This window comes from Peromyscus californicus, unplaced genomic scaffold, assembly GCF_007827085.1.
Source record: "Peromyscus californicus insignis strain IS unplaced genomic scaffold, ASM782708v3 Scaffold_2__1_contigs__length_46816999, whole genome shotgun sequence".
In the NCBI taxonomy this organism is placed as follows: domain Eukaryota; kingdom Metazoa; phylum Chordata; class Mammalia; order Rodentia; family Cricetidae; genus Peromyscus; species Peromyscus californicus.
This window is the reverse complement of record NW_026294540.1, coordinates 36805639-36830252: the sequence shown is the minus strand read 5'-3', so window position 1 is coordinate 36830252 and position 24614 is coordinate 36805639. Positions and strand designations below refer to the sequence as shown.

At 44.2% G+C, this 24614-nt stretch overlaps 2 protein-coding genes across 2 annotated transcripts in view; both read right to left on the bottom strand.

Annotated features, from left to right (window-relative positions):
* Cyth3 (cytohesin 3) overlaps window positions 1-24614 on the bottom strand; it is a 95082-nt gene that overhangs the window by 17441 nt on the left and 53027 nt on the right. Inside the window, exons 2-4 of the mRNA XM_052754380.1 lie at window positions 8182-8264; window positions 6313-6377; window positions 5829-5895 (exon numbers count right to left, since the gene is read on the bottom strand). Of these exons, the coding sequence (XP_052610340.1) occupies window positions 5829-5895; window positions 6313-6377; window positions 8182-8264 (215 nt within the window). The remainder of the gene's footprint in view (window positions 1-5828; window positions 5896-6312; window positions 6378-8181; window positions 8265-24614) is intronic.
* The window catches only part of LOC128120421 (small integral membrane protein 10-like protein 2A), a 152725-nt gene continuing 134458 nt past the window's right edge, over window positions 6348-24614 (bottom strand). The window contains exons 2-3 of the transcript XR_008221872.1: window positions 8182-8264; window positions 6348-6377 (exon numbers count right to left, since the gene is read on the bottom strand). The gene's annotated coding sequence lies outside the window, so the exon portion shown is untranslated. The remainder of the gene's footprint in view (window positions 6378-8181; window positions 8265-24614) is intronic.

The following is a 24614-nucleotide window of genomic DNA, read 5'->3' as shown; positions in this document are numbered from 1 at the left end:
GAAACCCAGAGGTTGAGTTTGTGGCCATTCCCCGCAAAGAGCTCAATGACCCCTAGGCAGATGTAGATATCCCCAGTGCCCTTAACAAGCTCTTACATCTTTGTCACCTGGCTCCCCCGCTGACCTGGGGCTTCAGGGTCTGTGGTCTCAAGGCTGAGTGCCAGACCCTGGAACCCCAGGTCTCTGCCAGGTCACAGTGAGCTTATGGAACACACTGTCTAGATGCTCAGGACCTGTCCTGAGCCTCCACCCTCCCAAAGAACGAGGTCACCCCCCGTAACAGCTGACCTTGACTGTCAACCTGACAGCACGTAGAATGACCTAGGAGAAAAGCCATGTCTGTGAGGGAGTTTCAAGGGAGTTTTAACTGAGAGCAGAAGGCCCCACCATGAACATGGGTGGCACCCCTTCCACGGGCTGGGTGTCTGGACTGAATAAAAAGAGAGCTAGCAGAGTACCAGCATCCATGTCTCCTGACTGCCACTATGCCCTTCCAGCACGGCAGCCTGCACCCTGACCGGGAGCAGACACAACCTCCTTCCTAACTAAGGACAGCCTGCACCCTGACCGGGAGCAGACACAACCTCCTTCCTAACTAAGGACAGCCTGCACCCTGACCGGGAGCAGACACAACCTCCTTCCTAACTAAGGACAGCATGCACCCTGACCGGGAGCAGACACAACCTCCTTCCTAACTAAGGACAGCCTGCACCCTGACTGGGAGCAGACACAACCTCCTTCCTAACTAAGGACAGCCTGCACCCTGACTGGGAGCAGACATAACCCTCCTTGCTAAGGTCTCTTTTCTCAGGCATTTTGTCACAACAGTGAGAGAACTAATCATAGAACTGTTTTCAGAGCATATAAACCACCAAGGATGTGAGAAAGTCCAATAGAACAAGGTGATTTCTGGCTTACAAGTCACAGAAGGGACACAAGGAAGACCCTAGCAAAGAAAGGTTCCCTCTGCAAGAGACATATGTCCTGGTCATGAGAAACAGGGAAGTCAATGGTGAGTTTAGGCCAAAACCTATGATGGTTAATCTTGTCAACCTGAATGGACTGAGAGACACCTAGGTCAGTGAAGGACGTCTCTGAGTATGTCTGTGAGAGTGTTTCCAGACATGATTAGACTGGACTAGACTAGATTTGGAGGGTTCCGACTTCATTAAGATTCTTCTAGGTTGACAGATTGAAAGTAGCAGAGCTGTGGAAGATAGGGTCTGGTTAGAGGAAGTGGGCTGATGGTGACGTGCCCTTGAAGGGTCTATCTGGCCCATTCTGGCTTTCTCTGCTGTCTAGGTGAGCAGAGGGCCTCTGCCATGTGTTCTACCCCATGTTGTTCTGCCTCACCTCAGACCCAAAACTATGCATCCAGACAACCATGACGAACTCAAAAACCATAGACCCAAATTAATATTTTCTCCTTTCAACTCCATCAGTGATCTGCCACAGTGATGAAAGGTCTAGACAGATTGTAAGCAGACTGGAGTCAAAAGTCAGAGACCAAGACAGCTGTTGTAAGTAAGAAAGGGCTCCATGGGGGTGGCAGTGAGCCACAGGCAAGCAGAGGACATAGGAGCAGGCCTTGCTTTAAGTTCCCTGATGAGTGTCTATGGTGGTATTTTACTTGTACTGAAATGTGATTTTAATTGTATGTTAATAAATAAAGTTGCCAGGGGTCAGAGCTATTAGACCCATAGCAAAAGCTGGGCATTGGTGGTGCACGCCTTTAATCCCAGCACTTGGTAGGCAGAGCTAGGTAGATCTCTGTGTGTTCAAGGATACAGCCAGCATTGGAGACACATGCCTTTAATCTCAATACCAACCATAGAAGACCTGGAGGTCTATACAGACAGGCAGTGACGAGGCAGTCATGTGGTTGGTTTTACAACCAATGAGAAGGCCGAACAGAAAGTCTATATAAAGACAGACAGGAAGTAGGTCTCTTTCGGAGAGGTCTCTTGGCTGAAGAGGCTAGCTGCAACAGGCGGGTAATGCTCTTAGCTCTGATCTCTTGGCTTTCGTCTTTGCATTGGCTCTGTGTTTCTTATTTAATAAGACGGTTGGTTACATCTACAAGTGTCCTTACAAGAGAAGCAGTTAAGCCAGGAGTGGTGGTGCACTCCTTTAATCCCAGCACTCAGGAGGCAGAGGTAGGTGGATCTCTGTGAGTCCAAGACCAGACTGGTCTACAGAGTGAGTTCTAGAACAGTAAGGGCTGTTATACAGAGAAACCCTGTCTTGAAACAAATAAACAAAAATGAACAGTTACATCGGGTGCGATGGCACATGCCTCCAATCCCAGCACTGCAGAGGCTGAGGCAGGACACTCTCGAGTTCTAGGCTAGCCTATGTGATGGCACATGCCTCCAATCCCAGCACTGCAGAGGCTGAGGCAGGACACTCTCGAGTTCTAGGCTAGCCTGGACTACACAGTGAAAGAAGGTGCACAGAGAGAAGGCCTTGAGAGAGACTGGGGGTATGTTCACAGCTAAGGAGCACCTGCTGACAACCACTGGAAGCTAGGACAGAGGCCGGAACAGACTCCATATTTAAAGAGCATTCTGCCTGTATCTTCAGCTTGGATTCCTTGTCTCCTGTAGGAGGATTATTTCTAAGTCTTAAGTCATCTAGTTGTGGCAATCTGTTACAGAGCTATAGGGTACTACAATTAGACAATTAGTTATAAAAGAAATCAAATATCTCAGTAAAATTCAATTTATTTATTTGTTTGTTTGTTTGTTTGTTTGTTTTTGGTTTTTCGAGACAGGGTTTCTCAGTGTAGCTTTGCGCCTCTCCTGGAACTCACTTGGTAGCCCAGGCTGGCCTCGAACTCACAGAGATCCGCCTGGCTCTGCCTCCCGAGTGCTGGGATTAAAGGCGTGCGCCACCACCGCCCGGCTTGTTTGTTTGTTTTTGACAAAGTGTTTCTCTGTATAGCAGCCCTGGCTGGCCTGAAACTCACTTTGTGGACCAGGATGGCCTCTGCCTCCTGAGTGCTATAATAAAGGCCTGTGCCATCACATCAGCATTTAAATTAATATTTAAAAACAGCTGTAGAAATGGAGGGGCACATCCAGCCCTTTATCCCAGTACCTTTTCCTGTCTCTTCATTTCGGCCTTCCTCTAAGGGCATCTCAACTAAGAGACACTTGGTATTTATTTATTTTTATTTATAGAGCTTTATTTATTTATTTATTTATTTTTGTTTTTCAAAACAGGGTTTCACTGTGTAACAGCCTTGGCTGTTCTAGAACTCACTCTGTAGACCAGACTGGCCTTGAACTCACAGAGATCCTCCTGCCTCTGCCTCCTGAGTGCTGGGATTAAAGGCGTGCACCACCACCACACAGTTGATTTATTAATTTTTATTTTATGTGTACAGTGCTTTGCTTCCATGTAGATCTGTGCACCATGTATATGCAGGACCTGCAGAGGCCAGAAAAGGGCTTCACACCCTCTGGAACAGGAGTTACAGTGGATGTGAGGCACCATGTGGGTGCTGGGCCTCCAACCTGCAAGTGTTCTTACCTGAAGAACCATCTCAACAGCCGCTGCTGGTATTTACTTTTAACCTAAGTAATTTAGCCAAGTCAAGTTTGTAGTGAGCAATGATCTGTTGTTAGAACTTACTCCTCTCATCTCTTATCTTGGACATTCTTGGGGTCTTTCTGAAGGAGGGTTTATAAAAAAGGTCCCATTATGCAGCCCAGGCCACCACACCTGTCATGACCATGCCTTCTTTTTTGTTTGTTTGTTTTGGTTTTTTTGAGACAGGGTTTCTCTGTGTAGCTTTGGAGCCTGTCCTGGAACTCACTCTGTAGCCCAGGCTGGTCTCGAACTCACAGAGATCCACCTGCCTCTGCCTCCCGAGTGCTGGGATTAAAGGTGTGAGCCACTGCCGCCCAGCAACCATCCTTCTTAATTCAACCTCTCCTAGTAATTTACACCTTATTTCATCCCTATTTTTAATGGCAACTCAAAATCTTGACAATTATTTAAACTTACATGTACCTGTCAATGCCTAGGAAATCTCAGCTATCTTTATATCTTTCTCTCCTTTTCTCCTTTGCTATAGTATAGAACATACTGCGCTAATTTGGGACTCCTAAAATACATTTTTTCATATAACCTTTTACTTGTTTAGACTTAGGTTTTGCTGGTTCCTTTGCATATGTTTTTGTGTGTGACTGTTTTATGAGGCACTGCCATACTCTGTGGTCCAGGCTGGTCCTGAACTTTATGACCTTCCTGCCTCAGCCTTCCCAGTCTTGGGATTACAAACATGAGCCACGACACCCGGCTCTGTACAACTTCTGTACCTTGTGGGTATGTTTCTTGTTTTCAGGTATATTTACTCAGCTTCTTAATAGTAAGAGGTCTTAGTAACTAACTTTTTGAGTCCCTCCATATCTAAAAATACCACTGCCTTTTTTTCCCCCCTTTCATTAGTGACAGTCTGGACAGAGTTCTCAGTTTTAAATCATTTCCCCTCAAGCTTTAGAAGACACTGTTTGGCTAATGTTACTGACACAGCATTCTCTGATAATGCAGCTCCAGACTTCCTTGATCTAATCAAACCTTTCCTGATTTATTTATAAACCCCAGTGCTACTTCTAAACTCCAACACAATGAGCAAACCAAAGCTCCCTAGAGTGTCATCACTAGAGACTGACAGTCCCTCCTAACCTGAAAGACCATTTTCTTGTGCTTTCACAAGGTGACACGGTGCAGTAAGACATGGGGAGTAAATATGATTCTGAGCTGCAAAGTGAGATTATCTGCTGTGTCCTTAGACTCAATATGTGTGTCCCTCAAAACTCACACATTGTTGTAGGTTTGAGCCTGTGGAAGTAGAGACTGAAGGATAATCAGGGTAGGACAAGCTTATTTGTGTACCCTTGGGTTGGGGGATTATGGCTTCATGAAAAGAGAAATTCTAAAGTCAGTTTGAGCCACATCCTCCTCACATGGAGGATTCAGTAAGAAGGTGGCTATTTGCACTGAGAAAAGAGACCTCACTGGAACACAACCATTCGAGCAACCGTGATCTCAGACCCGAAGCCCTCCAACTGTGAGAAGTAAATGTGTGTTGTTTAAGTGCACTCCCCACCCTTCTGGAGGCTCTATGCATTTTTTTATGCATCCCAGGCTGGCCTGCAGCTGGCTTTGTAGGTCAAGACGATGCTGAGCTTCTGCTCCTCTTGTTCTCCTGTTTCTGCCTTCCAGTGTTGGGGTTATAGCGTGCATGACCCGGCCTGGTTTTCAGTCTGTGGTATTTTGGTGCAACAGCTCAGCTAACTAAGGCAAGTATCACAACCATGTCTACAACCAAATGATTTTGGTATTTTTCCCCAGCAAAAAGCCATATGCAGACTGAATGAGCTTTTTACTTTTATTGAGCAACTTAATTATAAATAATTGAATAGAACCAGCAATTAGCATAAAAAATACATTTCAGGTCAAAAGGGACACAAAGTGAAACCTATTAAGCAATTTGACAGAGCCTAAGGAAACACTGACTCCCTTGAATGTGGTGGACAGACACCATGAGGCTGACTAGAGTATCTGGACCTGGAGTTCCCCACAAACTGAGCCCAGGGGCTTCCATTGATTGCACCTGCACTCAGGACCCCACACTGTGAGAAAGGCCTTTAGGTCCAGGTAACAATTCAACCAGAAGACCTGCTTCATCATGCTTGTAACAAAATGAAACATCACCTCCATCCTTTCACGGGGTGATGTGATCACCTCTGCTCCAAGGGAGTCAGCCACTAAAACCAGTCAATCATTTGCATACTGGAAGGCTGGCACTATACTCTCACCTTTTTGGGGTCCATGTTGAATTTCTTTCTTCCCATGGCTATTTGCTTGTTCCTCTGAGTAGTTTTGCTGTTGGTTTTAAACAATTGAAAAAAATCATTAGTGCGAACTTCCAGAGAGTGCAGCAGAATCACACCCTCCTGTGCCTTTTCCACCTCAGGTCAAGCTGAGACAGAAAACGACGGTGTCCAGCAGAGCCCACCACCCTCAGGAGCACGTCTTCAGAAAGGATACTGGTGAAAAGCAGTGCCTTTCTAAAAAAACTAAAGATGGAGTTCCTCATGGTACAGAAAGGATAACTCAGAGTCCCGAGCCTACAAAGCTGGCGAGGACACAGGAGGCAGGGAGGAGGGACGGACGGACGTCTCCAAAGTCTCCCACTCCCCAGCCTGGCCCTGAACCCACTGGTGAGCTCAGCTAGAGGGAGGTGGAGGGAATAAAGAGTATCCAATAAGTAACCTCAAAGTACAGTCATGAACACTTTACCTTTCCTCCACTGAAGTTAAGTTATCAATCTCTGTCATCACTTCTGCAATTTCATATTTCAGCCTCTGTCAAAAAAAGAAGGAATTGGATCATGGGGTATCTAAACTATCCTATACACAGAGGTTCAGAGCCATCTTGGTCTTCCAGGCACAAGCTTTCCCAAGGACCCATATGAGCATCACAAGGCCAAAACCTAACACCTGTATAAGTAAGGTAGACTCAATGTCAGAGGCAGCATAGAACAGGGAACTATCTCTCTCTCTCTCTCTCTCTCTCTCTCTCTCTCTCTCTCTCTCTCTCTCTCTCTCTCTCTCTCTCTCTCTGTCCATCTCTCATCAGACACATCACTGGGGTCCACTAGGCAGGTTCTGAAGTACTTGTGTGAAAAAGCAAGAAAGAAGCAAAAAAAAAAAAAACCCCTCACGTAAAAGCAAGTAGTGGGTCCTTAGCTCACTTCACTGTAGTCATTACACATAACGAGAGGCATGGGTAGCCTGAATTCTCAGGGGAAGCTGAAACCTAGGTATGTCTAGGTTGACATCAGGTTTGCCAGTCAATAGTCTCATGACTATCACTTCACAAGAGATGAAACTCCATGTGGCTACAGAAACAGCTCAGAAGTTAAGAGTATGTACTACAACTCTCTTCCAGAGAACCTAAGTTCAATTCCCAGCACAAGTATCAGGTGGCTTACAATCACCTTTCAGTCTGGCTCCAGGGGATCCTACTCCTCTGGCCTCTGTGGGCATGTGCACTAATGTGCATATACCCACACATATACACGTAATTTAAAGTAATAATAAAAATTTAAAGTGATAATTATGATTTTTTTAAAAAGAGAGAGAGAGATGAAGCCCCCAAGGACAAGGTCCAACTCAGAGACATCAGAAGCAGAGGAGACAGAAATTGTTTACTCCCTACTGGCTGGCTTCCCAGCCTCCCTGAGCCTCAGACAGCATCCTGGGTGACAGGATGAAGCAGCCAGTGTTCAGGGAAGAGTCCATATTATTGAGCAGTATGATCATTACTGTCCACATGATATGCATTCTTAATTCTTTAGACAAAGGACTTATGTGGGTTGCAGAATTTTCCAAGAATGCAGGCTAACCTTGAGCCAAAGTTGCCACCAATTACCTCTCAAGTACAAAGACATTTTATTCAGAACCCTATTATGTGTGTGCCAGCAAGTTCAGACTTAAACAAGTTCCTAGAAAGGAGTCATTGTCTAGGACAAGGCCTGCTCTACAGTGAGTGGCCTATGAGGCAACATTTACTTTGGCAATCACAATGACTATGAAGCTTCTCAAAAAAGGGCCACACGACTCACTTTCCTGAGGAAGCCTCACACCAAAGGACCCATGAGGCCTCTGAGTGGTCTCTGAAGCATCAGACACTTTAGGTCTGAAACTGTGGCTTCATTCATTTCCCCTCCTGTGGGACACCCCTCAGCCCTGGCCTCTGAGTCAAGTACACAAATGTGGGGAGGCAGTGTTTATCCATCTGTTTTATTCATCTTTGTTTAAATTTGTCATTCTGCTCCTACCACCACCAAGTAGGCACTTAGTATACAGCTGGAATCCAGTACATGTTTGTCTGTTCACTCAAAGGACACTGGACTGCCAAAAAAGTAGCAGGTACCTATCCAAGTGCTTGTGACTGGGGCCACAAGTCAACTACTTGGAATGCCGGTCCCACCACTGTCGTCTCTGCTCCAGAGCTTGTGTTGTCTGGGATGGAGTCTTTGCCACCTCAGCCCAGAGAACTCCTATCTCTGTCTCCATGGTGCTCACACTTTTCCCATTTTCTTGAAGCTACCCTATCAGCATTCCACACAAATTCAAGGTAGACACTTTGCTGTTGGCGTTTTACCTCAATGTCATCAATAAGCTCCTTTTTCCTTCTACGAATGTCCAAAAGCTCTTCTCGCTCTTCTAATGACAGGTCTTCAGGCACTGAAAAGAGGAAGAATGAAAGAAAGGAAGAAGGTCAACAACTTTGGGGGGAAAGCTGGCAAGGCTGGAGACTAGAGGTAGGAAGCATCTACCCTTGGCTCACTTCCCCACCCACCCCCGCCCTACCCTGCAGAGACTGCCAACTTCTCTAGAGGAAAACAGAAGCTACATACATCTGTACACACCTTACCCCACCAAAATGCTGATTAGCCTGCTCAGAGTCTTACCACCAACCTTCCCCACCCACGGAGCCCCGCTGAGAGGTTAACATGCTGGGGTACTTCTCTGTAGCCTCTTGTAGCACTACAGATACTGGCCAACCAGCACACCTGGTTAAGACCTTCCGGCTGTACTCAGCTCTTGACTGTTTCTTAGCCTTTCACTCTCAAAGTGCTACATCTGTAACACATAAAACATGCACCGAACCAGACACACAAAGCTAAGAAAGGTCAATGTGGTTACACCTTGCAGAGTGAGAAACACAGTGGGAAAGCAGCATGATGCTAGCCTCCCACTCAAGCCCCACCACAAGCCTTACAGAACTACAGACTTTCTTATGCATATCTACCTGATAGTATAAAAATGCATGTTCACTTCATTAGAATGCCTGGGGCTGGGACTGGGAGCAGGACATGAGCACAGATGGACACAGACACTTCAGGAAGCACTCAGGTACATCAGACAGCATCATGGACACACATGTCATGTCCAGCAGCTTTCTTTTAAGTATATACAGCAGAAAACTCTCCAGCAGTGCATCAAAAAGTACAATAATGTTGAAGAAGCACATTTTATAGATTAAAAGCAAAGAAGTTAAATGTCCATCTACAGTAGGATGGGTAAATGTGCTAGAATCTCACAGAAGTGAGAATGAAAAACTACAAGCAACAAACAGGTGATTTCAGGACATTTGTGTAGACATTAGATACATTCTCTTATGGACCAGAAAAGCAAAAAAGTAAATAATACATTGTTTAGGTATTGTCTCAGTTTTGCACCCTGTTGCCATGATAAAATACCCTGACAACAGCATATTAAGGGAGAAAGGGTGTATTTGGCCCACAATTCCAATGTATTGTCATAGGGATGCCATGGGAGTTTGAACACCCAACTACAGTCCAGAGCAGAGAGCAATGAGTGTGTTACCATGCTCATTTCATGGACTAGGACTCAGCCATGAAATGGTGCTGCCCATTCAGAGTTGGTCTTTCCCACTTCAACCCAATAAAGAAAATCCCTCACAGCCATGACCACAAACCAAGCTAATCTAGATAATCTGTCATTGAAACGTCTTTCCCAGGTAATTCTAGATTATGTCAAGTTGATAATTAAAACTAATGATCATGAGGATGGAGAGATGGCTTAGAGGGTAAGAGTACTGGCTGTTCTTCCATAGGACCTGGGTTCAATTCCCAGCACCCATATGGCAGCTCACAACTATCTGTAACTCTAGCTCCAGGGGATCCAACACCCTCACACAGACATACATGCAGAGAAAACACCAGTTTACATAAAAATAACTTTAAAAAAGAAAAAAAACTAACCATCATAGGCATATAAATACATGTCATAAAATAATTAGAACAATTACAGAGCTCATAATAAGCATGGCCTTTAGGGAGAGAAGGAAGAACATGGAATAAAGGTGGGAAGCAGAGAATACGTCATATTACTGACTTCCTCCTTCCTCTACTAGCTCTGCACTGAAACTGAATGACACCTTAGCAATGTCCTTAGGCGATCTTCTCTGCCAAGAAATTACAAAGGGAAGAGCAACTAAACAGGGCTATAAAACAACTGAGCCCTCAAAACACCATGAAGACAGCCATTACTATCTCTATTGTATAACTGAGGCCAAGAGAGATGAAATGATTTTCCCTAGAGAAGAGATATTGAAGACATAATGGTGCTGCAAAGATGCTCAGCAGTTAAGAGCACATGCTGCTCCATCAAGAGGCTCAGAGTTTGATCCCACATCAGGCAGTTCACAGGTGTCCGTGACTCTGAATCCAAGGGGCCAGATGCCCCTTCTGGAATCACTGGACAAAAGAACACATGTGCCTTGCACATGCCAGGCAACTGAGCTACACTCCCAACCCTTTCTCTATTTTGAGACAGTCTTGCTAAGTTTGCCAGGTTGGCCTTGAACTCACCCAGTTTTTTAGGTTGGTGGGTAGGCTGCAAAAGTTGGAGACTGCTCAATTTATAACATTTCACCATATTCTACACCAAAGGCCAGAGAGCGGTAAATACGGAGGTATAGGTGAGAAGCACTTCCTCATGACACCAGAGCAGTCAAGGCAGAGAAGCAGGGAAAATACTACCCTGGGCATGTTCACACTGGTAGCTTACCCTGTCTATCCTGCGTGTTCTCACTGTGAATGGACAGGATCTATACTTTTAAAATGGCTTAAAGCAAGAGGATTCTTTGATGAATCCTCCCAAAGGTTGCAGTGTTTTAAACCACAGTGGCCTGCAGAAGGAGGTACTAAGAGAACCACCAGTTTTGTTTTCAGGAGTAGAACAGGGAAGCTTGACAACCGCTGGGCACAACTGCCCCATCTCAGAACACCAGGAGGCTGGGAAGCCAATCATTTCAAGATCCACTCACTAAGAAAGTTTGAGATCTGCTGATCATGTATAAGTACACCTCACATAAATCCTGTGACACACAACTTTTTCATGTTAACAGGTATGTTTTGTAAACAAAATTGTTTTCCTAACACTGGCTTTATAGGGTGAACAGTTCTGAAAGTCTACACCTCTGACCTGGGTTTCTCACATTTTATTCTGAATGAAGGTAGATAATAACATCTGGATTAAGCTATTTAAGATCTGGGGATTTGGGCTGTAGTTTTTTAATTTGTTCTTCGTTTTATTCCAACTCTGAATCTGCTGTATCCAAGGTCTCATTCCTGGTCAGGTTTGTGTTTGTTCCTTGCTATGAATTCCTGCTTCTAAAGATGCCTTTGAAGATTCCCATTCTTGTTTCATTGTCTTGCCTCAGCCCCTCTCTCTCATTTTTTCTCTTTTCCCTACTAATATTACTATTTCTGAGTGTCCTAAACGCTGATTTTTATGCAGTTGGTTTATGTTACGCTTTTAACACTTGAGGTTGTATTTTCTATAGAAATTCTTGTAATTTTCATTTTTCTCAAATGGATTTAAATTTCTCTCTTATTTACCATGAATAATTAAAATATATGTGCTTGTAAAACAAAACAAAACAAAACAAAGGCTAATTAACTACAATGACTAGTCTGGCTGTGAAATCCCCTGAAGCAGGTTGGATTTACCATAGAATTCTGACCACATGGAGACAGGCCTGAGTTCTTTATTTGCATAAATTGGGGACCTCTAAGAAAGCAACAGGACCCAAAACATGAGTCCATGATAGTTGTAACAGCAGGTATAGTTTCAATATTTTGGTTTGAATTCTGGATAGCAAACTTAAATGTTTTCACAATGGAAAAACAGAATGGAAGGCAGGAAATCCTGTGTTTCTGCTGCTGGCAACGGCTTCAGAGAAGATTCAGAACAAATTCATGTCCTGGACCAGTCCTTGCCTCAAACGAAGATTTGCAAAAATCAAAGCACCTTAGAGTTGGTGAAATCTGCTGCCAGCCATGATGGGTAACTAAAATTGGACTTAAAATTTTGTCCAAAATGAGGGGGAAAGTAAGCAAAATTCCAAACCTACAAATAGCTTTCAGAAAAAAAGGTGAAACAAGCTACTTTTCAGACAATAAAACTTAAAATAATTCCTGTTTTTTGTTTGTTTGGTTTTTTGTTTGTTTGTTTGTTTGTTTTGTTTTGTTTTTCGAGACAGGGTTTCTCTGTGTGGTTTTGGTGCTTGTTCTGGATCTTGCTCTGTAGACCAGGCTGGCTTTGAACTCACAAGAGATCCACCTGGCTCTGCCTCCCAAGTGCTGGGATTAAAGGTGTGTGCCACCACCGCTCAGCAAAATAATTCATCTTTAACAGATCTGCAGGTGGGTGCGCAAAGGGGTATCAAATGAAAATCTATATGAAACGAAGTCAAGTGCTCAAAGGGTAGCTGTGTGAGCAAAAGTTTTCCAGTCCTGATGCAAATCTCCTAAAAAGATTACTGCTGCTGTTGAAAACAAATGCAAAAAGGATATTGGTTTAGCACTTATATAAAAGAAAAAGAACAGAAGACTAGGAGGAAGAAATAAAAGCACATAGCTATGAACTTAACCTACTTAGACATAGTAGTGCACACCAGCACTCAGAAAACTGTGTCAGAGAACCAAGTGAAGTTCAAGGCCATCTAGAGCTACAGTGAGACCTTGCCTCAAAAGCACAATAGCAACAAAAACAGGAGAAAAAAAATACTATTTTCCTGTATGAGAAATGTTGTATGTTTCCTGTATGAGGAGAAATGGGAGACTATGATAAGTTGAAAGCACATATTATAGGGCTGGAGAGATGGCTCGGAAGTTAAGAGCACTGGCAGAGAACCTGGGTTCAATTCTCAGAGTCCACTTGGCAGCTCACAACCATCTGTAAGTCCAGGGGATCTGATACCCTCTTCTGGTCTCTGCAGGCACCAAGCACATACATGGTGGACAGACATACATAAGGCAAAATGCGTATACACTAAACAGATAACCACCATCTTTAAAAACAGAATATAGTACAGTGGTTGGGAAGATGGCTGAGTGGGTAAGAGCACTTGCTATGCCAGCATGCGGACCTGAGTGCAAATTCCTAGCACCCACATAAGAAGCTGGTGTGGCTGTGCACACCTGCAACCCCAGCACTGTGGAAGACAGAGGCAGGAGGGTAACTAGGGCTTACTGGCCACCTACATGGCTCAAGTAAGACAGGACACTGAACATCCTCCTTTGTCCCCTACACATGCCTCCACATAGAAACACAGCCCCCATACCCCCTCTACCCCGCAACCTCCACACACAAACCCTGAAGCAACTAACAGGTTTTGTTTTGTTTTTGTTTTTCCAGACAGGGTTTCTCTATGTAGCCCTGGCTGTCCTGGAACTCATTCTGTAGATCAGGCTACCCTCAAACTCACAGAGATCCACCTGCCTCAGCCTCCCAAGTGCTGGGTTAAAGGCATACACTGGGGTTGGGGATTTAGCTCAGTGGTAGAGTGCTTGCCTAATAAGTACAAGGCCCTGGGTTCAGTCCTCAGCTCGGATTTGGGGGAGGGGGGGACGGACAAAAAGGGCATATACCACCATCTCCTGACTGCAACTAACCAATTTTGCAATAATAATATTGAATTGAGAAAGTGGAATTACTGCTTTGTTTACCACATTTAATAAAATTCAAGAATTCATCAATCATATCCTGTCTCTCACAGACACTGAAATGTAGAAATATTTACATCTCAGAATCAATGAAAAATAGGGGACTTTTGTACGTAGTTTAGAAAACATACTGGTATTTAAAATGTATACTGATACTAGAAAATAAAGAGCATCTTAAAGATGAGAAAGGGCTTCCTAACAATGAAATTATATGAACAGTCTCATTGTGTGACAAATTATAGGTACCAAGAAGCTGTGATTTTCTTGGTTCTGGGTTGTTGTTGACCTAAGGCTACCCTTATAACTCATTTTCTCACTGCCACACACATACATTCTCTCTGTGTGTCTTCTCACACACACCTTCCAGAAAATTAACATTCTGCTCTACAACTCTCCTGAGGAAAGATAAGATCCCAGACTTATGAACTGTGACCAGGAACATTATGTTTTAGGGACTAGAAGTCAAATATGATAACTTAAATTATTCAATGAACAGAAATTTGATTACTTAATTTGATTACTTAACCATATGTTTTTGACTCTCAGCTGCAGACTGAAAACACTGTAACTTTTAAGTTTACTCTCATTTCAAATAATCAATACTAATGCATCATGGCTAACTTTCCTGTTGCCATTTGGTAGTATATTTTATATTTTTTTGGTCTGTTCAGGGACATGCCAGTCCTACAGGATACTGGCAAGGCATGAGCCTGGGACACTGGTCTCTGCTGATTCACTAAATAGGAACTCTGCACACAGAAGCAATACCTTTCCTGAATTCCAAAATGCTTGGGCTCAGAACAACCACCAGGGAGATTTGACAGCAAGAACAAAGGGACAGCTGGGGGCCAACAGGAGCAAGCACTAAGTTTTGGATCTCATCACCCAGAGCCACTTGACCTCCAGCAGGGGATAAGCCAGTCCACTCACTCACACCCAAGTGGGTCACTTGGCCAGTCACGTGATGACTGCAGCAGGAAGACATGGTGGGGAGGGCTCCAGCTGGCCGGGCTACTGGCCTGGCCACAGGGCCAGGTAGGGACTGGGAGCTTCACGGTCACATGTGACTCCCTAGTGGATACAGGAACAGAGTCAGCTCCTGCACTGGTCACCCTTCAGTCACCACTCTCTCTTTGGTGTTCCAGGACACTTGCCTAGTCTTCTCTGAATTAAGTAAAACGACAATTAAAGACAAACAAAGACTGAATAATTTGCCACCTGTGCACCACTGTTAAAGGAAACCGTGAAAGAATAACTATGGAGAGAAAAGGTCTGGGAGAGGTGGTGAGGGAAGCCAGAGAGAATAATCCCAGGCTTCCTCGATCCACTCTGAAGGAAAGCCAGCTACACAGACAGCATCTCACAGATGAAGAACTAGGAACCGGCAAGAGCAGCCAATGGACAGGAACACAAACAGGCTTCTCTCAAGCTCTGGAAAGTTATAAACCAGAAGCTGGAGACTTGACAAGATTTTATACTTAAACGTCTAGGCTAAGCAGGAAAGGAACTGAGTTTCAAATCCCAGTGATGGGAGGGTGGATAAAGATCAGAATGAGAGGAAAACATCAACACCAGAAGAGACAAGCAGCCAAGGTGGTGGCCCTAGCTTCTTTCTCCAGCACCAAAGACAAGAGACACAATATCATTTGAAACACAAAATATAAAATCAAAGCAGGAAAAAAAACAGTGTATTGTTTTCTACTGTTGGAGAGAGACAAACAAGTCCACAGGAACTTACAGTTTCTCATAACTTATGGTCATGAAAGGGAATCTGTTTCTCACCAGTGACTCCAGACTATCTTAGAAACTTCCTATGACCAAGAGACGAGGACAGATGTGACAATGTGCAGGGTTAAGGTCTGTACAAAACCTCACACCTCACCGCACTCTGGAGAAGACAAAGCCCACAGCCTCGAAGGAAGAAACCACAGGGAGAGCTGCAGACACCCCAGCTGTTACAGTCGCCTCAGCTAAGTCTCCAAAAACCAAGGTGTGGGATGAGCTCAACCCCCACATGACTTGCCAGCTGAATGTAGCAAGATGACTGAACCCAACAAACCAGGGGATAACATGCTACTGCAGTTTATAACAACTGCTCCAGAGAATGTGATACGCAGTAAAGTGTAACTGGTACTTAATAAATATAAAAGGAAAAAGGTTAAGTTTAAAAACTGAACAAAAAATACAGCTAAGTTTTATGTAGAAGAGGCACATTTACAACACACACAGTATTAACAACTAAAATGAAAGCACAGAAAGTAGTGGGGAGGGATGCCTCAGGGTGTAAGCCCCAATGAGGGACTGAATCCACATTCCCAGAGTTAGGGGAGAGGGAAAACAGAGAGGGAGACACACGCACACATGTGCCTGTGTGTGTGCACCATATATGTGAAGGAGCCGAGAGAGGTAAGAAGAGGCCATCAGATCCCCTGCAACTGGAGCTACACGTAGTTATAAGCCACCACGTGGGTGCTGGAAACTGACTTGGGTCCTCTAAAGAGAAGCAAGCTCTTAACTGCTGAACCATCTCTCCAGCCCCCAAGACCACATTTTTATAGGGAACATTGAGAATAGGCCAAGAACAGACAAAAAAAATTCATGGTGATAGAAATCTGAGCAGTGGTTAATCTGAGGGCGGAAGGTGCTGCCTGAGAAAGGGCATGGCAGAGCTTCTGTGGTGTTGCCAAGTACTCTATTTTGACGTGGATGGTCACTACACAGTGCGTGTATCCAGCACATACAGACATAAGACAGCTGAGCTCTAGGGTACACTTAGCATTTGGGTACTGTGTTAGTCAGATTCTTGTCACCACGACAAACATCCAAGATAATCAGCTACAAGAGAAAAGGTTTATTCTGGCTTGGAGTTTCGGAGGTTTTAGTCCATAGTTATTTGGCCCTGTTGCTTCTGGGCTTGAGACAATGGACAAATGGTCAAAATGAAACTACTTCATGGCCAGGAATGGACAAGAGAAAGGAAAAAACAAGAATCTAAAAGTCCCCTTCAAAAGCACACCTCTGATGAACTATAGCCTCCCTCTAGGCCTCATTTCTTCAAGGTTCACCATCTTTTAAAAGTGCCATACTGGGAACTAAGTCTTTACCATATGAGACTTTGGCAAGTCTTTGCAAACCAATCTACAGCATACACCTTCTTACCCTTAAGAGTCTCCATCTAAGGACTAGGGCATGACTAGTGGGTTAGAGTGCTGGCTCTGCAAACGTGAGGGCCTGAGTTCAAATCCCTGGCACCCATCTAAGAATCCAGGCATGGCTATGTAAGCCTATAACCCTGGCATCAGAGCTGTGGAGACAGGTGATCCCAAGAGCCCATGATCCAGCCAGCCCAGCCCAATCAGCAAATTTCTGGTTCAGAGAGAGGTTCTGTCTTAATGCAGTAAGATGAAGAATCTACTCTGGCCTGCACATGTGCACACATTGGCACATGCATCACACATACAAGTACACACACACACACACACACACACACACACACACACACACACACACACCTCTTAAAATTTTTAAAGTCTACACCTGAATAGTTGACTCCTTTTTGGTTTTTTTGTTTGTTTGTTTTTGGTTTTTTTTCGAGACAGGGTTTCTCTGTGTAGCTTTGCGCCTTTCCTGGAACTCACTTGGTAGCCCAGGCTGGCCTCGAACTCACAGAGATCTGCCTGGCTCTGCCTCCCGAGTGCTGGGATTAAAGGTGTGCACCACCACCGCCCAGCTAGTTGACTCCTTTTAATCCTTGACAGAAAAATGTTTCCTAAAAAATAAAGGCACTGAAATATAGGCACTAAAAAATAAAGGCATCTGAGAACCAGACAGTAAGAACCAGTGTTAATCATGACTTGCAGCTATCAAGAATGCTGACTTTGTATGGAATAGCCCATTTTTTTCTACCCAAAGTTATTACTTTTATCTCACAGTAGACAAAATAGTTTAAAAATTAGCACATTAGTGCTGGGCGGTGGTGGTTCATACCTTTAATCCCAGCACCTGGAAAGCAGAGGCAGGTGGATCTCTGAATTCTAAGTCAGTCTGGTCTACAAAGCAAGCTCCAGAACAGTCAAGACTGTTGAACAAAGAAACCCTGTCTTTAATTTTTTAAATAAATAAATAAACTAGCACATTGTATAGATTAAAAAAACAGCAAAAATTGAGAATCAGAGCAATTATTATAATTTTTAAATGGCTCCCTTGTCTTTAGACACAGTATTGCATATTAAAAAACAAAAACAAAAAACTGTCATTGCAATGTCCCCAAGTTAGCCTTTTGGACTCCACATAAACATCCTCTTGACAACTGGCATACCAACCCACAATTATTGCTCTTCCTGTGTGGTGATGCAGTCACCCACCACCAAGGAACAGAAGAAGCACTACAGTCATGGGTTACTGAAGGCAGTGATAGAGGGCAGTTTACTTCCTGGCTCCATTCAGCAAAACTAAACACAAGAAACAAGAACTCAGCCAGCTCTCTAAAATCTGCAACAAAACATGTCTGATTCTAGTCAATTTTCAGTAGCAGTTTTTTATCATGTGGTCTGTAAACCTCCACCAGAAACACGTATCTGGAAGATGCTCAGTAAATAAGTGCTTACTGCACAAGTATGATGACTGAAGTCTGGGTTCCCAACACCTACATAAAAAGCCAGGCACAACTGTGTACACTTGTAATCTCATGGCTGGAGAGGCAGAGGCAGGAGGATCCCTGAGGAATTAGCAGCCATCTAGCCTGGTCAACTAGAAAAGCTCCAGGTGCAGTGAGAGACCCTATCCCCAAAGTAAGGTAAAGACACCTGACACAGTCCTCTGGTCTCCATGCATCCCCACACATGTACACATACACATTCACACACAGAAGTGCATGTTTGAAACACAGTTCCCAGACCTTGTCCCAGACCTTTCAAGTCAGAACCTCTAGGCACGATTCCAAGGATTCTGAATTTTAAAGAGCTTGTGGAATGATTGTATTAAACATGAAAAATTGAGACTCACTGCTAAGATGTACTGGGGAACATGGAAATCCAAACGCATGGACAACATGGGCATACTTGGAAGCAGTGCTATAGTTTGGATCTGGACTAGTTTCTCTCGTGGTTCCTGTGTTGAGGACTTGATCCCCACTGCCACATTATTCAGAGCTGGAGCTTTTGAAAGGGAACTAGATCATGGAGGCTCTGACCTCATCCATGGGTTAATCTACTCACACATTCATAATCTGATGGCCTTACTGAGAAGTAGTGAATCCTTTTAGGGGTGGGGCCTGATTGGAGTAATTGGTCACTGGGAGTGGGCCCCAGCCTCTTTCTTACTCTCTGCTTCCTGGCAGTCTTGGGGTGAACAGCTTTCCTCCACTGCATCCTTCTCACTATGTTTCTGCCTCACCACAGGTCTACAGCATGGATGAAACTGGGAACCAGAACAGACTTTTCTTCCTGTACATTGTCTTGAGTACTTTGTAACAGCAATACAAAGCAGACAATAATCAGGAAAATGAAAGCCAGATGTGATAGTGCACACTTACAATCACTTGAGAGGCAGAGAAAAGAGGATATTGAATTCAAGGCCATCCTGAGCTACAACATGAGATTGTCTTAGTCACTGTTCTATTGCTGTGAAGAGACACCATGACCAAGGCTTGCTCACAGTTTCAAAGGTTTAGTCCATTATCATCATGGTGGGAAGCATGGTGGCACACAGGCAAACATGGTGCTGAAGCAGTAGCTTAAGATACTCAGATCCACAGGCAGCAGGAAGAGAAAGACACTGGGCCTGACTTGGGCTTTTGAAACCTCAAAGCCCACCCCCAATTGATATACTTCCTACAACAAGATCACACCTATTCCAATAAGACCACAGCTCCTAATCCTTCTCATGTAGTGCCATTCCCTAATGACTAAGCATTCAAATACATTATGTCAGGCCACCAGAGACCTTGGCTAAAAAAACAAACAAAAAAAATTGAAGAAAACTGAATCTCACAGAAATGCTATGTCTCAAATCTTATGTCTACCACATTATTAGCTGTGTGACCTTGAGCTACTTATTTACCTTTATGTGACTCAATATTCTCATCTGTAAATAAGCAATACTACTATTTTTGAAAGTTAATCAAATCTCTTAATTTTGAAATTTTAAAATAAGTACTGTTTTTAATGAAAACAAGAAATAATTTAAGATTTTGAAGAATACTTGAAAAATGAACAGTGGGCAGTGAGACTTTCTACCCTAAATAACAGAAGAAATAAATGTTTTATATCAACCCTGATAGACTGATTCTTTCCATATCCAGAAGCTGAGGTGTAGAGGAAAGAGAAAGTTTCACAAATACATGAATAGGAACTGTGCAGAGACATTTTAAAGAACACTGTGGCAGCCTCTCACAAAGCAAAACACAGGCAAGCAATACAAGCCAGCACACATTCCTAGAGACCTATCCAGCTGAGCTGAAAACTATGTCCACACGAAGACCTGCCCATGAATATTTATAGCAGGTATCTATCTCACTACTGCCCAAATCTAGAAACACTATGATGTCCTTTAATAGGTGAATAGAGAAATTGATACATTCCAACTATGGAATATTATCCAGAAATAAGCTATGAATGTGTTAGTGAGTTTTTCTTTGCTATGACAAATATTTAAAAGATAGTCTAAGGATAAGATTCATTTTGGCTCACTGTTTTAGAGGTTTAAGCCACACTTGGATGAATCCACTGTTTTGGGCCTAAGGTAAGGAAGAACACCATGGAGGAACATGCAGTAAGTAGGGCTGTTGATGGCCAGGAAGCATAAAGAATGAGCAATGACAAGAGGCTGGGAGATAAGGTCTTATCTTTCCAGGGCACATCCACAGTGACCCCAATTCTTCTAACCAGGCTCCACCTCACAATAATGCCATTATGAGTCTACACAAACATTAATCCACTGACTAGACCAGAGTTCTCAGGATCCAATCACCTCTCAATTTTTAGATCTATGGGCCAGATTCCAAGCCTTCAACAATGAGCCTTTTGGAATACTCCACATTCAAAGCCTAACAGAAGCCACGGGGAAACCTGTATATATATATCATATAAGTCAATATGAAAAGGCTACAATACTACATGATTTCAACCATATGACAACTTGAAAAGGACAAAATTACAGTAATGGTCAAGGATCAAGGGTTGAGGGAGACACAGGGAAGAATAAACAGGCAGAGAACAGAGAATTCTTCAGGACAGTGTACCTGTCTCTGACATTGTGATGGGGAACTCATTTGTCAAACCAGAGAACACTTTCCCAAAAGTCCCTAGTCAACCATGGATCTAGTTAATACTAATGTTTCAACATTGGCTCATCAATGGTAAATATGTCATGCCAAGATAACATGTTAGCAGAGAAATTTAGGGGCTGGCAAAATACCTTAGCAGGTAAAAGTACCTGCTAAGCCTCATGACCTAAGTTAAATTACCATGACTCACATGGTGGACAAAAAAGAATCAAGTCTCAGTCTGTCTCTGTCTGTCTGTCTCTCTCTCTCACACACACACACACACCCCTCATATTTTTTCTTATTAGTACAGTATTATTTGTCTTTTCTCTGTCAAATCCCAAGCCAACCAACTTCCCAGACTACCTGGGGAAATACAGGAAAAGAAAACATACAAAACAGACAAGACATGGCTTCCGGCTTAACCAGTGATGTGACTCCCAAACAGTCCCAGCCTTAGCTTAGAGCTAGTCACCCCAACTGTGGTAGCCCCAGCCCCAATGAGCTTGGCTACTGTGTAGATACCCCCTTGAAATGATGCTGGTTTAGAAGCGGCAGCAAGGAATGAGTGAGGTCAGGGGACATGGCTGCCAAGCTGCTGAGGCTCTCATCTGTCAGTGTCTCTGGTTGGTTCAACACCACTTGCAGACAGCACACAACTCAGAAGCTGAGAGGTGCCCCTGACCAAGAAGCAGGTACAGACCAACTTGGAGCAGGCATCCATTTTTAGGTGTGAGGGTGCTATGTAGGAAAGCTGCTCCCAGAGCAGAAATAAGAGGGGTGGTAAGCAAGTTTGTTTGCTTTTTTTAATATTAAAAAAATAATAAAGTGACACATCCCTGCAGTCCTGACTCCTACAGAAGCCATGGAAGGATGATTCTGAGTATAGGAAAGAAGCTGTGATGTGGAAGGGAACAGATAGAACCTCTGCACTATTAGCTCATTTGTTTGTTTGTTTGTCCGTTGTTTTTTTTTTTTTGGTTTTTCGAGACAGGGTTTCTCTGTGTAGCTTTGCGCCTTTCCTGGATCTCGCTCTGTAGACCAGGCTGGCCTCGAACTCACAAAGATCCGCCTGCCTCTGCCTCCCAAGTGCTGGGATTAAAGGCGTGCGCCACCACCGCCTGTAGAGAGCCGTGCACGGCCGTGCCTCAAAGATGGCACCGGTGTCCGGCTTCTGCCTTCCCGATGGCAGGTGCTCCTTATTTGGCTAAGGCTAGGATCTGACTTGCTTCCGCACACCTGGACCTAATCTGGCTTGCTTGCGTATGTCTGACCCTATCGGCACTGTCCATGTGGCACTATGGGGTTGATTGCCCAGTGGCTATAAAGGGCGTGGGCTGGCTTTCCCCAGGAAGAAGATCGGAGGAGGGAGGAGATCAGAGTGAGAGTGAGAGTGAGAGTGAGAGAGTGAGAATGAGAAGATGGCTTTCCCCAGGGTCAGAAGATTATCTCAAGGTTCCTGAATAAACTGCTTGGAGAAGAGCCTGGTGTTGCGTCTTCCTTGCTGGTCGAGGCGGACGCGACAAGTGGTGGCCCGTACGGGGAACCTTTAAGGCTCAGAACTCTTCGCAGTCAGGGCAGTGCACTGGTAAGTCCCCAGGTAAGGCGGGGATCTGCGACAAAATTGGGAAACGTAGAGCCGTGACCAAAACGGACAGGAAAATTAAGTAGAGCCGTGACCAAAACGGACAGGAAAATTAAGTAGAGACGTGACCAAAACGGACAGGAAAATTAAGTAGAGCCGTGACCAAAACAGACAGGAAAATTAAGTGGAGCCTCGACCAAAGCGGACAGGAAAATTAAGTGGAGCCTCGACCAAAGCGGACAGGAAGGTTAAGTGGAGCTGCGACAAAAGCGGGCGGGAAGATTAAAGAAAGTGAAAGCAAGTGAAAGCAAAGGTGCTGCTAGCATCACGGGCGCAATTTCTTCGCACCCAATTTTTCTGGCTATTAATGAGCTGCTCCTTTTAAAGAAATTAGAGATTAAGAAGAGTAACCCGGAGGTTTGGAGAAAGGTTAGAACTGAAATGCAGCTAGCTTGCCCAGTGTTTCTCAATGCCCAGACTCAACAGAGATATCATGACCAGATAAATCAACTAGCAACAAGGGCATGGAAGTCCCTACCTAATAAAGGGGAAGTGAGCGGTAACCTTACTAAGATCCTTCAGGGATCTATGGAACCTTTTTCAGATTTTGTGGCCCGCATGGTCGAGGCTGCAGGCAGAATCTTTGGGGACCCAGATGCTGCGATGCCGCTTATAAAGCAGCTAGTTTATGAACAATGTACCAAAGAATGCAAGGCTGCGATCACCCCTTATAAGAACAAAGGTCTAGAAGTATGGATGAAAGTGTGCAGAGAATTAGGGGGACCTCTAACTAACGCAGGCCTTGCGGCTGCAGTTATACAACTTAGTAACAAGAAAGGAGGGAACACTGGGGCATGTTTTCGGTGTGGAAAAATGGGTCATCTCAAACGTAGCTGCCCTCAAGGAGAAGGTAACTTCTATAGTTTCATTAAAGAGTATAAATAAGTAGATGTTAATATGTTATATGTGAGTTTGTAAAAATGTGTAAATGTTGAATGTGAGTTTAGGCCTAAGCACATGTTATATGTGAGTTTGTGAAAAGGTGTAAATGTTGATTGTGAATCTAAGCTTAATGTATGTGGTGAAAGAACCTGAGACACAGAAGGTTAGTGTCCTAGCAGACTGCAAAGCAGGCAGTCTGAGCGGTTTTCAAAAGCAGAAGCCACTAAGCTAAGAATGGTGGACGCCAGAACCAGCACAACAAGGCATCCGCAGCTGAGATCTGTGGAAAATCAATGCAATACAGAAAAACCTGAGCTAACAGCAAAAACGGTGCTGTTTAAAATTACTGACTCCACAGATGGGAGTACAATTAGTGGAGTATGATAAAGATGGGATGTCATCCTAGGTTTGGTTTGGGGAAGTTTCTCCAAGGCAGAAAAGATCCAGTCCAGGTGCAGAGTAGACCACCTAGGCAGGGATTGGGTTTTTCATAGGGGCCACTGAGGAAGGAATTCCCATTTCCTGGAAAACAGAGGACCTGGTATGGGTACCTCAGTGGCCACTTTCCTCTGAAAAGTTATCAGTGACAGAAGAGCTAGTAAAAGAACAGCCTGAGGCTGGACATATACGACCCTCTGTGTCCCCTTGGAATACACCTATCTTTGTCATTAGAAAAAAAATCTGGAAAGTGGCGATTGTTACATGACCTTAGGGCTATTAATAATCAGATGCAGGTCATGGGTCCAGTGCAGCGAGGGCTGCCGCTTCTATTGGCTCTGCCAGCCTCCTGGCATATTATTGCCGTGAATATAAAGGATTGTTTCTTTTCCATTCCCTTATCTCAAGAATTTGGATGCCTCAGGAAGTTCATCAGCAGATAGGCATCATAATCCATACAGCCCTATGAAGGGCATGGTGAAGTGGAAAGATATCCTCACAGGTAGCTGGCATGGCCCCGATCCCGTGCTGACATGTTTTCCCACAGGACCGGCTAGACCCTATCTGGGTACCTGAACGATTGGTGCGACAGGCCCCTCAGACGGAGAGACGTGATGACACCCCGGAAGCTGATGTGCCTGATCCTGATAGCCCTGATTCTGACAAGCGTGCCAGCGGGAGCAGCTGAGGATCGACTACTCTGGGCTTTTATAAAAGCCTGGCCATACCCTTTACCCATCACATCACATTCTAGTGTATTGCTTTATTTTTGAGTTGACTTGCTGCAGGAGCAGAACCCAGATCCTGTGCAATGAGATCAGTGCGGT